We start from the raw sequence: 13,197 nt of genomic DNA, 5'->3' as shown, positions 1-13,197 counted from the left end.
AGAATGGCCGCCACTGTCCTGGGCCCTGAGGACAATTTGTTTTAGGCCTCCAAAGCCCCGTTTCACAAACAGACGGCACATTGTACCCTCTGCTTGGTGAGGCGCGGGGAGGTGGGGCAGCCCAGAGCTGGAAGTTCAGATGACTCGGGGCTGGAAAGCTTTTGACAGGGAGCAGGCTTGGGGGGCTGCCGGCCCCCTGCTCCGTGGCCACGCCATGGACAGCAGTGCTGCAATGTGGGGCTGGCACCCGGAGCCCGAGGCCGTTCGGTCGTTCTGCATAGGTGGAGAGTGGGTGTGAAACCTCCCGCTCTCAAAGGCTCGGCTCAGGCTCACTGGGGTGCTGCTTTACTTTCACCTTGCACTGATGTGTCGGGGTGCTGTGTTCTGTCTCTGTGCAGATTCACGGGGCAATGGGGTCCCGGTCCCTGACTGGGCTTTCTACATCTTGCAGAGGCTGTGATAACACAGACCTCTCTTCGGTGGCCATCATCCCCTGCTTCCCTCACCCACCCACAAATGTTCATCCCTGCCTCAGCATCCCTCCTCTGGAGATAGCAGAGCTGTTTGAGAGGTCACAAAGGTACCTCAACTGTATCCTTTATTTTTTTGGCCAGGTGACTTTTCTGCTGTACCAGCTCTCCAACCTGTGCAGCTGCCCGCTGAGCCAAACAGCAGTGCCTATAAAATGGAGAGAATGATGCAGGGGTAGGGAATGAAGAGACAAACTGTGGGGTGGGCACAAGGCATGCTTAAGGCAGCAGGAGCATCAATATCTCCTGAAGACAGTGGGGAAAAGGGGAAAAAAAGAAGACAGGGAAGGAGGAGGTCACGGAGAGAGTCACCTCCTTTCTTACACCTGGGATAAGCAAAACAGCTTCACTCGGAGCGTGAAGCTGGTTTGGTGTTTGCTTGAGGGATGCTTGCAGCTCAGCAATGTGCAGAGCCAACCCATTACCTCTTTGTGCCAAGACTTCAGGACCTCGCGGCAGAGAAGCTGAAGGGAGAACCTATCTGGTCACTGTTTTCAAAGCAAAAATTCAGCAGCATATATCCAGGTCCCTGAACTGGTGCTCCTGTAGAAACATGCTATCATACGCTGTGCCTTGCTACTAAGCCCCCAATTTCAAAATATTTACAATGGCTCTGTTACTAGAGTTGCTTTATAAATCTAAATTTCATTCTAGTCCAACTACTCCATCTAGTGTTTAATTTTCATAGTTTCATATTGTTCAAAACTTTTTCGTATCCTTAGCATTGCCAAATTGCATCAGGTTTCTCACAGTAGTTGATGCGTTATTTAAAGCTCCAACTTCTGGAGACAACTTGTTACCTGAGAAAGGAGAATGTGGGATTTTTTTGGTTTAGTTTTTTATTCCAAGCAGTTTTCAATCTCTCTGTGTTTTTAGTAAAGCTTGAAATCTTGACAATACATGCCCTCAAAAGACAGCTAATAAAAAGCTTGTATTTATTTTACAGGACTTCATGATTTCTCAGCTATTTTTTTGTTGATGGAACCTAACTCCTAACCTAACTGGTTTTGGAAGATCTGAGCTGTCACACATTTGAGGCTGGATTCGCACCCTGAGTATTAACGCTTGGTCTCCTCTGCCTTTCCTATTTTAGAGCCAGTAGGAATCAGATAAATCCATGGCTTGAGATTAGACACGCCTTTGCTGAGCTGACCTCATCAAAGAACTTGCAGCAGGTTGGTGCTTCCATACTTCTCTTAACCGTCTGGTTTATGACCAGCATAGAGGTTGAGTGTCTCCTACATGGACACCTCCAATCATACAACCACATACCTGCTGAAGTGCTTCTGTGTTAGTAGAGGAGGGGTAGCTGTTCACCTTGTAATTATTTCAAAGCAGTGTAATAGGCCATTTCTAATATACATTTTAGCAAGTATTAACGATTCAGAACAGATTTTGCCTTGAGGACTGATGGTAGCATTAGGTATAACACCTAATAGAGGCCACAGGGCTACAGTACTGCCAGATCCCTTGAAGTTAGCAGAAGTCACTCCAAATTTCTTTGTTTTTTTCTTAAAACCTCCACTCCTGAGGGTGAAATATCTCAGCTTTTGTTATTTGAATATCCAAGTTAACTGTATTTCTATCACTCCCCATTAGAGAAAGAAGTCCCAAGACATGTTCTCAGAGCTCAAAAATCAAGTTAGAACTAAGTCCATTTTGTGTAAGTCATGATTTTTGAATGACAGGGTTTAGCGATAGACATATCAATTCACAGCAGAGGCAATGGTGGATTCAGGGGGAGATCGCCCATCTCCCTGCCTGCCTTACCCCACAGTGCTGGACCTCAGCCTTGGCTCCCTCTCAGGGGCCGTGAAGCAGCTCCAGTCCCTTCCCCAGCTTATTCTAGCTATGCCATCCCAACCGAGCGTCTCCCGGGCTATAGCTGTCCCACACCAGCGGGATCAAACCAACCTGGTGTTACACTACATTGGCAGTCTTGCAGAGGTCACTGCCGAGAGAGTTTCATCCCACCCTCAGAGAGTTTAATGGCCTGATCATTGGAAAAGAAAAGTTGTGTTTTAACAGCTACATGGGGAAGCTTTCAGTGGGGATGGATCCCTTCTGGGAATGTTATGGGCTACTGCGTTCATACGTCCTTCTGGTTACGCATTACTAAGTGCTCCTGTATATGGTTGCTAAAACTAAGTACAGCTGTGAAGTCCATCTGCAGCTTGCTTCCATGACTGTTGTCATTAAGTAAGTTTGGCTTCATCAGGAGACCCCACATTGCTACCAGATGAAGAACCATCAACAGCACTACAGTGTCACTAATCAACATTCAGGGAGAACTTGGGTGAACTCTCCCAAAACAAGGATTTACTTCCACTTCCCTGATACCAAAAAAGAGTGACATGTTCTTTTAACCCTTGCCATGACTAGTTCAAGGCTTCCTGAAGGAGGACGCTTTCAGAAGCACCAGTAGAAACTCAATGCCTAATTTTCACAGATCAGGGGAGTTAGGAAATTACAGCAATGCCTTCAGCCACGGTTTCCCAAAGTGAAGACAAAGGCAGTCATCTGGTTCAGCCACCTTCTCAGCTAAGACAGTGCTTCCCCATCTTCTCCCTCACATCCGCCAGGATATTGCTTGCATGACAAGCTCCCAGAGACAAAGGAACCCAGAGGTGGCCCCTGCCAGCAAACAGCTCCAGAGGGCAGCCAGCCCTGGAGCAGCCCCTGGTGCCCATCACTCAGCACTTGTGCTCCAGCCCTAAAGTTTGGTATGAGGCGTTCAGCACAATCTAGCCACAAACCACGTAGAGTGGGACAAACAAAAAAGCAGACATGAGAACATGCAGCACTGCACAAGCATCTAGCAAGAGGGCACTCCTCTCTTGAAACCCATGTTGTTTTACCAGATCAAGGAGCCCTGCTCTCCTGGTCCTGGAAAGAGGAGAGCTCGGACTGAGGACACAGATTGGACCACTAAGTTCAGGTATAGTAAAATGATTGTAGCGGTGCATACGCATACTGTGATGAAAAACAAGTCTCTTGGGAGGGGCATGCCTGGCCTGTTCACCTATCACTGCAGATACCTCCAACACACCCCCTGGCCCAAGGGGGTCATGTTCGCTTCTCCTGATTTGGAAACAACCCAGAACACTGCAGAGCCAATACCTTCCCAAGGGACAAAGAGATAACAATCACTTTGGACTTTCTGTTCAATAAACTAAGCTCCTAGACAGAAAAAAAAAGCACAGTCATCTTTGCTGGCTCTGAAAGCACAGGGTCTCATTTAGTGCAGCCTGTTACTCTCATCCAGTCCTCCCACGGAGCAGTAACTTACTCCAGGAGCAGCAGTACTACTTGGTGCAACTCAGTGTGGCTGCTTTTGAGCTAGAGCCCTACACACTGTAAGTAACACCACTGACGGCTGGACCTTGTACTGAAGTCCTGCTCTGTATTTGGGAAGGTCATGTCAGTGAAGAGAAGATGGAAGGCTCCTCTCCAAGAATGGGTTAGGCAAACTTGTAATATATTCCAACCCAATATTTGCCACTCACTGCAGCTGACATGTCTTCTACTACTTGTAAATCCAACAGGAAAAGAACTTCAGAGGAGATTAATGTATTCACAAATTCATGTGGAAAAATTTCAATTAAAACTGAGGGCAATCTTTTTTGCCTATTGAAATGCTTAGTTCTGATATTTTCTAATGATTGATTTAACTTTGGAAATGCCAGTCCTTGAGGGGAGACAACTTTTTCGCTTGTTTTCTTTCATAATGAACTTTGTTGTTGTTTAAAAAAGTGATCTCAATTTCAATAGGCTTTTATCACTACAGAGAAAAATAAACATTCCCATCAAGTGTAACATTTGGTTTAACCCAAAATGCTCTGCTTCACTTTTTCAGTTTTGATAAGAGACTTGGAAGATTTCTGTCTTTTTCTGACCTGTGCTTATACTCTGTAACTTTTTGATTTGTCCAGTGAATCAAAAAAGAAACATATCTCCACAATGGCTATTCTGTCTTCCTAATTTTAAGCATGCCATTTTGTTTGTGTGACAGTCTGTTTCAGACTAAGGTATTTAGTCAAGTTTTGTCTCCCTAGCTGTCATAGTCTATAATAGCAAGGGACAAACAAACAGCATATGGCTGCACCAAGCAGTGCCTTCTTATTGTACAGCGGGTCCTGTTAAAATGAAGTTGGTGTAAAGACTCTGCCAGCAGGTTTATGGTGTCTCTACAGCCACCCTCAATCCTGCAATGAGGACAGAGCTGTTGCCCAAGCAGAACCCACAAGGAAGCTGTATGCATACTAGGACAGATGAAGATTATGGACAAATGGGCTTTTCAAGTGCAAAATAGTTGGGTTTGATAAGTAGAAGGTGAATCTTTGCCACATCCTAATATACACACAGAGCAACTAGTGTGGAAACAAAGTGGATTCAGTTTTAACAATCTGCTTATTGCTGGGCATGATTGAGCTGGTTTTACATTACAGCACATGAAATGGGTGAGTCTGGCCCTGCAGACGCTGCCTGTCCAGCAGGAAGGAGGAGAAGGGACTGCAGGGACTGTACTGTCAACAGCAGCATAGGGCACCCTGGGTACAGAGCAGCCCAGGAGAGGCAGATTCACACAGCCAGGCAAGGATTTGCAAAACAGAGGGGAGACACAAGCCAGGGGTCAGAAGAGCTTAGGAGCCTTCTGAGTTCTGGTGTTTGGGGGTGGTCTTCCTGAGTGCTGCTTATTTTTTGTGTGAGACTGGGAAAGGACCTTCCTCCCACCCAAAGTGGTTGCTGAACACATCCATAGACATGGTCTGGTTTGCTTTTGAAGACAGAAATGCTTTCAGCTTAAAAAGCCATATAGTCTTTCTTTAAATATGTGCCTGTACTTCTGAGGGTCCAGCCCTTCTTCCATACAGACTGCTTGCTCTTTTGGGACACTGTGCATTGTCCCAACACTGAAACGCATTAAAGACAATATCAATCAAGAGTAAACATAAGAAAAAAGTGGATATAATCAAGGACATTTCGGCACATAAAGCCAGCAGACATAAGGAACTGAGTACATAGAGGAGATTCCTCAGAAAAAAAAGCCTTCAAGCTATATAGGAAAAACAACAGTTGTCACTGTAGCCACATACTTGTGTGCAACTGGGACCTGAACAGAAACCAAGAGTTTGGGTCTTTGAGCAAAAAAACCAAACGTGAGAGCAAGCAGCACTCTGTCAACTGCATGAGCAACTCTGAGGGATGTTTGCATAGGACAAACATTAATGTTTCCCCAAAACACAATGAAATTCTCTTAAATTTGGTGTCTCGGTTACAAGATGTGATTCTGTGCCGTGAGAGCTCTCTCTGTAGCCACTGGCCTTGTTCCTTCACCTACCTGGGATAGGAGGCTCCCCTACCTTCAGTCCATCCTGGCCCATGGCGAGGGCTTGCCCAGTTCCTCTGGGCTGTGTTTGGACACTACTTCCTTCCCTGGGAAATTTGCCTCCTGGGCAAGTACAGGTTATGTCTGGACTGGGGAGCAGCCGTGGTGCTTCATGAGCCAGCAGTCCTGGACCCCCTGTTATCCATGTGCAGGGCAGGACTGGAGCACAGCGCAGCTCCCTTTGGGCTCTTGCTCCCTCTGGAGATCAAGCTGTGGTGGGGGTTAATGCCTGGCCAAGTTTCACCCCAGCACAAAAATAGGGCATGGGCTGGATGTGAACCTGGGAGTGAGGAGCTGCTCCTGCATCCTGGGCAGGGACACAAGAGTGACTGAACAGCCCTCCCACAGTAACAGAATTTTTTTCTCCAGCTCTTAAACCAAGGAGGAGATGAAGCTCCCGAGGTCCACACAGACACCTCCTTTACAGAAAGGCAGCCTAGTTGCTGATGGCACCACAAGACCTCTCCTTTCTTTAGGCATCCACTCAGTTCCCTGTGTCTCAGTCTGGATCTTGCTTCCACGCTTTCTTCCCTGTCTTAAGAGAGGATTTATTTTCAAGACTTTCATATTTACAGCTTTCTTAATCCTCCTCCCCCCCTCTTCTTGTCCCAGAGTAAATTTATAGGTTGGCTAGAGAAGAGGAAAATCCTCAGAGCCAGTGCTGGAGGCACTGTCCCTTAATCAATCCCAAGCATGAGCTGGGAAGAAGAGAGGGTTGAGCTGTCCTCTCCGCCTAAGTTCCCACACAAATGCCCAGAGAGACCCCGGCAGCCTGGGCAGCCCCCAGCCTCAGCAAGGATCAGAGAGGCTCTGAACATGCCACACACGGCCATCAGCATGAGCGGCTGTGCAAGGTCTGGCCCTCCATGGGGGTCAACAGCTGCAGTGCTGCATCTGTTCCAGGGAACAGTCTCATCATATTTTGTGGCTTTTGTGTTTTCCTTTTTCCTACTTCATGTGGTTGCATGAGAGAGCAACAACCAGAGCAGCCATCCCCACATCTCGTCCCTGTGCCACCCCTCTGAGACAAACCCACTGCTTTTCCCCAGGTCAGCACAGAGCTGGAGACAGAAACCCTGGGGACAAGGCGAGGGGTCTCGCTGCCCAGAGAGACGACAAACAATCTGAACTAACTCCTGGAGCTAACCTGCATTTCACAGCTGATTATATTAAGCAGGGAAAAGGTTCAAGAGGAAAACATCCTCCTGAGGTCTTCCTCCTTGCCCCCACCCTTCACCTGCGTATCACCACCTTCCCCGTCTCTGTTGCACATGTCACTGAGCACAAAGTCTGTGTCTCTGAGGCACCATGGTTGTGGCCCCGGTGGGAAGGGTGGTGTTTACCTCAGCCATGCACGTGCATGAGTCTTACACCACTGCACACAGGGTGAGGTCCTTTGAGTTAGAACAGCCCAAGGGCTGCTCTGGTTCACACACCCCAATGCTCATGAATTCGCTAATGACAGCCCTGAGGAGCTGAAGGTGCAGGTCAGGCTTGTACCATTAAATCCCTTTCCTCCAGCCACCCATCCGTTTCCCTACTACATTGCCAACAGCATGCAAAACTGAGATAAGAGCGCCTATGCCAGGTCTCTTGTCAAGCCTTGGTGCTGGAGGAGACTGCAAGTTTGCACAGAAAGAATTGACTTTGTTGGGATGGAAAACCACCCAGCCACCAGTGCAGACATCTTTAGCTGAGCCCCATCCCCTCAGCTGCCATCAGGGTCACTAGGGAAAACCATCACTCATCATTATTTTTCATTTGTACTAATACCACACAAACCTTTAATTTCCTAGTCAATTCAGTTTACGAGAGGAAAGTATGCAGGCCACAACTTTTTACAGGGTTATATAGAAATAGCTACTTTCAGGTACAACTGTTACATGATGATGTTCTAAAAAAAAAGAAGTCACAAACCCAACATAACAGTGTATTAACTCGGGAGCACAGAGCACACAGCTATGTGTGTTGCAACATATCCATCCTGAATTGCAAGGATTTTGTGCTTTTTAACAAGCATCCATGACATCTGGGAAATATTTCTGTAAGAATAAATAGGCACACAATGTCCTGAAAGGTAAATGGTTCCTTATTTCCCCAAAACTTGCCAAATCAGTCAGTACAAGTTGCAGAGTCCCTTTGGTGTAAGCAAAGTGCTGTAATTTTGATGCTGTTTTGTAGGTACTCTCTACCTCCTCTGTAGAATTACCACTAGTGGGAGATGGTGGGCTTGTTTATATTAGATTTACGGAGGTGAACAAGGGCTAAGAGGACAGTAGCTGCCTCCAGTAGAAATATTTCACGCAACATGTGCACTATGAGTCACACAGCTCACATGCAGGTTATATTTGCCTTTCTATACATATACATATACATATGCATGTGCATGTGCATATGCATGTGTATGTGCATATACATACTCAGAAATCAAATTTTAACTTAAAAAGGCTACTTCTGCTCCAAGACTTTAAGGGATTTTCACCCCAGAAAAGAAACATGTGGTGCTTTCCCCCATTACGGCAATGAAATGAAATCACAAACATGACCACAAATACCCTGAGCAAATGTTGCTGCAATCCAAAAATGTCAAGCTCTGCTCAGGTCTCCTGAAGGAAAATATTTACCTCAAATGTACGCAGAACTTTGGCCAATGCTCCAACTTCTTCTTTCAGAGAGAAAATCAAAGAAATCACACCATTTTTATTTGAGGACTCTTCAATGTACATAGATTCCTGAAAGAAAAGAAAACAAACCAACAAAAATTATTTACATTCACCCTAGGACTCAGTTTTGCTTTGCTCCATTTCCCTTTCGCACAGCATCAGCAATGTAAAGAGAGTATAAAGTTGCTTTAAGTGGAAATCAAGACAACTGTTGCTGCCAGAAGTAGAGCAGCTCTGGCGATGCTCTGATTTATGACGGTAAAGACACAAATCCCTCCTCTCAAACTAGGGCCCATGTGGGAGCGAAGTAGTCAAAAAGGATGTGAAAATAGTCTAATATCATGTCTGCCTTGCTTCACCTCTCAAGTGTATCGAGCTCAGGGATGACTGGAAGCGTTACTGCACTTTGGTTTCAGCTCCAGTGCAAAGACCTTCCCTCAGGCTTTCTTTTCATCAACACTCAGGATTAAGCAGAGCAACGTCGATGAGCTCCGTGCAGAGATGCAGGCCATGATCTGTTTCCCTCAGCTCTGCTTGTACCTTCCAGGTAGCCCCAGGAGAGGTGGTATTCACAAGAGGGATATGGAAGGTGGTTTAAAAAAACAAATAGCAATAAGAACAACAACAACAAAAAGGAAAAATGTTGAAGCAAACGTTTATCTTCCCAAAATCCCACAGTGAGTAAAGACTCAGTTAGGGCAAGACATGTTTTCATTTATGTTTATTCCCTTTCTTTTAATGATTTTCTGCTCTGCAAATTCCAAAAGGCAATTTCCAGTATTCCCAACCAAGGAGAACATTTATTTTAATTATTTACATAGTTCTCATTACCAAAATATCTTAGTATGTCTCAGTACATGTGTTTCTTTTCACAAAAGCCCTGTTAAGTGGGCAAGAGCTATTTCACCACTTCAGAAGCAGGAAACTGAGTCCTGGAGTGGGGCCAGATTTTCAAAATTATCTGGGTACCTGATATGGCAGGTAAATGCCTGCTGAGATTTCCAGAATCAATTTTTCTGAAGTCAGAGTAAATTTTATGCACAACTATCACAAACTTTTGGAAGTCACATTAGTGCCTTATTTGTTGGGGTTTTTTTAAACATCTATTGGCCTTGGGCAAATTGCCCTTGGTTGATACTTCAAAGGTCACACCAGACATCTGCAACACAGAAGGATCCTGATGTAACAAGTCCTGGGCCAAAACTTGACTCCAGGTATCCATTCAATTTTTCTTTGTGAAGATCTGTATTTTCGGTCAGAGCTTGTCATCATTATAGTATTGCTTAATTTGCATATAAAATATAAAGAGTCTCAGTTCACAAATATTGTCCTTAGAAAAGACAGTCTTTATAGCAGACAAATTAATAATCAAATCTGGCTGTCCTGAAGCCATAAACTTCTTGGTGGGACTACATTTTCCGAGGCAGTGTTATAAGGAACTACTTTCTTTTGTAAAGTAAATAATTGCTGATTCTTCAGGCTGTCTCTGAGGCTGCTGCTAACTTGAGAATTCATTGCCAGAGACTGGCAACAGATTTTTCTACCTGGCTTTGTTTCCAAAGGTTGCAAAGAGCATCCAAATGTTTTCCATCATTATGGGGAACCTCTAGTGGGAGCTGTAGTAGAAATACTGGGTTTATGCATCAGAGGGAAGACTGTCACCTGCTCAACTGTGACACTTCCCACTGCATGTCTGTGTTTCCTGGGTCCTCAGCCAGCCAGGGAGCTGGCCAAGCTCTTAGCTGGTGGGCACCAAGAGGAAGAGCAGTCAGGAGTGGCGTGGCAGCTGGCTAATGAAACCCATCGACACCTGGAGCAACCACGAGGGGACACAATGACAGGAGTCAGTCAAAAGGCAACCCAAACGTCAGCAGTCTGGAAATGTTGTGATTGTTAGTGTCACCAAAACCACCATCTGAAATATCATCCCTGCGTGGCTTTGCTGTTCTGGACCAAGAATTTGGGTTTCATGGTCTGCACCAGAACTGTTTTAGAAGCCATGCAGTTGCGTATTTAAAATACTCCTGCCAAGACATGCTGTGAGGATCAACTTCCATGGCAGGTTCAAGGTTCAAGTCCTGCAAGGTAATTTTGATTTTAATTGAGCTCTTTATAACATAAGATTGTCCAAAAATGCCTTAAAAACCTTCTTTCCAACTCAGATAGATTCTCATTGGTCACTAGCCTTGATGTGATGAGATCAGCCACTTTCAAGCTGTCCTCACTCATTTTGCTGCTCTTGTAAATTGATTTATGTTAGTGCTTAAAAGTAGGACCGGTTGCAGTAAGGAGTAGGCACTAATCCTGCAAAGAAGGTGACACTTGCTTAACTTACGCAAATCTGCATATGCACTCATTTCCCTGGAAGGTCTTTGTGCAAAAGTTTGTTCATGCCGACAGAGATGACAGCTTTCATTGCAAGAGGGAAGAAGCGTAAAATGATTGTTTTCCTGATACCCAGGTCTTATCGATATATAGGAATGTGATATAGATCAATACACACTGGAGACAATACACATCAACATATCCACTGGAGGTAATACACATCAACATACGCACGTGCTTTTTGTAGTACCTATGCATAGTTTTAACTGTTGATCACAGTTTATCCATTATCAATTCTGATTCAAATTTCTTAGGTTTCGACCTCTTATATTGAGAAGAATTGCAACTTTGGGACAGTTCTACTGTTCTGTTACTACTGTGATTATGATTAAAAGTTGAATAAATCATTTAATTGTCATTGAAATATTGTCTATACAATGTGCGTATGTGATTTATAAATGTAGCGTGGAATAAATTAAGCTCTAATTTTCTTCTAGCACCTTTTTTCAGAAAGTAAAATAAGAAACAGTTGGGGAACATGAGCATCCATTCCTGGACCTAGTACAATCTCAAAGATAGGTGATGTGTAGATGAGAGGATGGGTTTACCTGAGCACAATGCAAATCCGCATTTTTAGTTAACCACTTCACACATATGTTGATATTGCCTTCCTGACACATGCGGCAGTATTGGAGGTCGGTAACGCAGACCTGTCAGCCTTCTGCTCAATCTCTGAGCTGGTTAGATAAAGCCCTTCAGAGTGAATTTCAACACTGTTAAAGCCAGAGGAAGTTTTGCTTACAGTTTCAGTGACAGAAAACTTTCACTTCTGTTTTGTAAATTCCAGACTTACTAAATATACAAAATAATAAAAAATAAAATGGGGAAAAAATATTTCAAAGGAAACAGGATTCCTAATTTCTGAAAATAGAACTAGTTTCCAAGTCAGATTTCTCAAAGCATTTAGATGCTCAGGTCCCACAGATCTCATTGGGACCAAGCAATTACACAACTTGGAAAAGTAGCAAGGTGAGACCCTAGCGAATTGTTGTGGGAGTTCAGCCTCAGCACACAAAGCAGTAGGAAACAAGGCTTTCTTGGCTTCTCCACTCTTAAAAAGGCTTGTAGAAACTGAAGCCCTTTTTTTGCACATCTTCTGCAGCTTGCCTCTGGTGGGTTCAGCAGCATTGCAGAGGACACATGCACACAGAATTTGGTCCTAATAATTAACCATGCTGGCCTCAGGGTACGTCACTTGCCCCTGCAGAAGCTATAGTGCCTGTTATCGAAAGGCATGGGCTTCAGGACTTTCCTGTATTTTCAAAAGCAAAGGGTTCAAAGTCAGTAAACATTAAAAAAAGGGGATGTCAGAGTTCCAAAATTTAACACATCGCTCCACCAGAAGATCATGTAACTTCAGCTGCTTTCCTTTAACAGAAGAAAACAGCTTCTTTTCATCACACAGGTCTAAGACCTCTAACTAGCTGCTTGACTTTTCTGCTTCTTCTATTTGCCATATATGCAAGGATACTGTTGCAACGTTCATTTTTGTTCTCACTGCACTTCTGCGAGCACAATTACGACAGACAAGTATGCCGGCTGCCAAAAGGGAGAACAGTTGCAACCAGGCACTGCAAAACATCGAGACAGGCGCGTTGTTTCCTCCTGTCTCAGGTCAGACTGCCTCTCAGAGAGCGGGGAACAAGATTTGCAAGCACAGGAGGGCAGGAGGGAGGCAGCTACAGCCCCCCATGCAAAGAGCGGGCACACAGAGCCCATTGCTTACCTGGAAAGCATCACCATTCATCTTGCAGTGCTGTGCATCCATGTTGTCGAGGCAGCGATGCCCACGCAGGGAGACCCCTTTGCCACTGCAGGTGAAGCCTTCAGACCGTACTACAGTGGCCAGAGCTCTGTGCAAAGGTATTTAAAGTGAAGCAAGTGAGGCAAAGCCATCCCCTTCCCCCCCCCGCCCCTTCCCCAGCTCCCTCCCCTGGACACGGTGCCAAGGGGGCGTTATCCCTACACGCCCTCCACCCCCCCACCACCCCTGGCACATGGACAAGCCACTCCACACCGTCTGGCCCCTGCGAGTCCCACCCCAGCACATAGCGGTTCTCCAGCATATTGTTTCTATCTGCGCCCAATGTGGACGAGCAGCATGCTTTGAATTAACAGCCTTCCTCCTCCGGATCAACATCAGCTGCTGTTTTCATTTTTGCATGTCAACATGTTATCTTCGGTTCAGCCTTCCCTCCCTGTCCATTCCCACCACTGCATGTGTGTTCAG

At 45.3% G+C, this 13,197-nt stretch overlaps 1 protein-coding gene across 3 annotated transcripts in view; it reads right to left on the bottom strand.

The window, feature by feature from the left end:
• Window positions 1-13,197, bottom strand: part of PAH (phenylalanine hydroxylase) — a 41,629-nt gene extending 28,432 nt beyond the window's left edge. The window contains exons 1-3 of one of the 3 annotated variants that reach the window (XM_054803333.1): window positions 13,180-13,197; window positions 12,694-12,820; window positions 8,544-8,651 (exon numbers count right to left, since the gene is read on the bottom strand). In XM_054803333.1, coding sequence (XP_054659308.1) covers window positions 8,544-8,651; window positions 12,694-12,735 — 150 coding nt within the window. In that variant the 5' untranslated portion in view covers window positions 12,736-12,820; window positions 13,180-13,197. The other 2 variants (XM_054803314.1, XM_054803323.1) reach the window with 2 other exon arrangements.

This window comes from Grus americana, chromosome 1, assembly GCF_028858705.1.
Source record: "Grus americana isolate bGruAme1 chromosome 1, bGruAme1.mat, whole genome shotgun sequence".
In the NCBI taxonomy this organism is placed as follows: Eukaryota; Metazoa; Chordata; class Aves; order Gruiformes; family Gruidae; genus Grus; species Grus americana.
The sequence above is the reverse complement of the archived record's forward strand: the minus strand, read 5'-3'. Positions and strand labels throughout refer to the sequence as shown.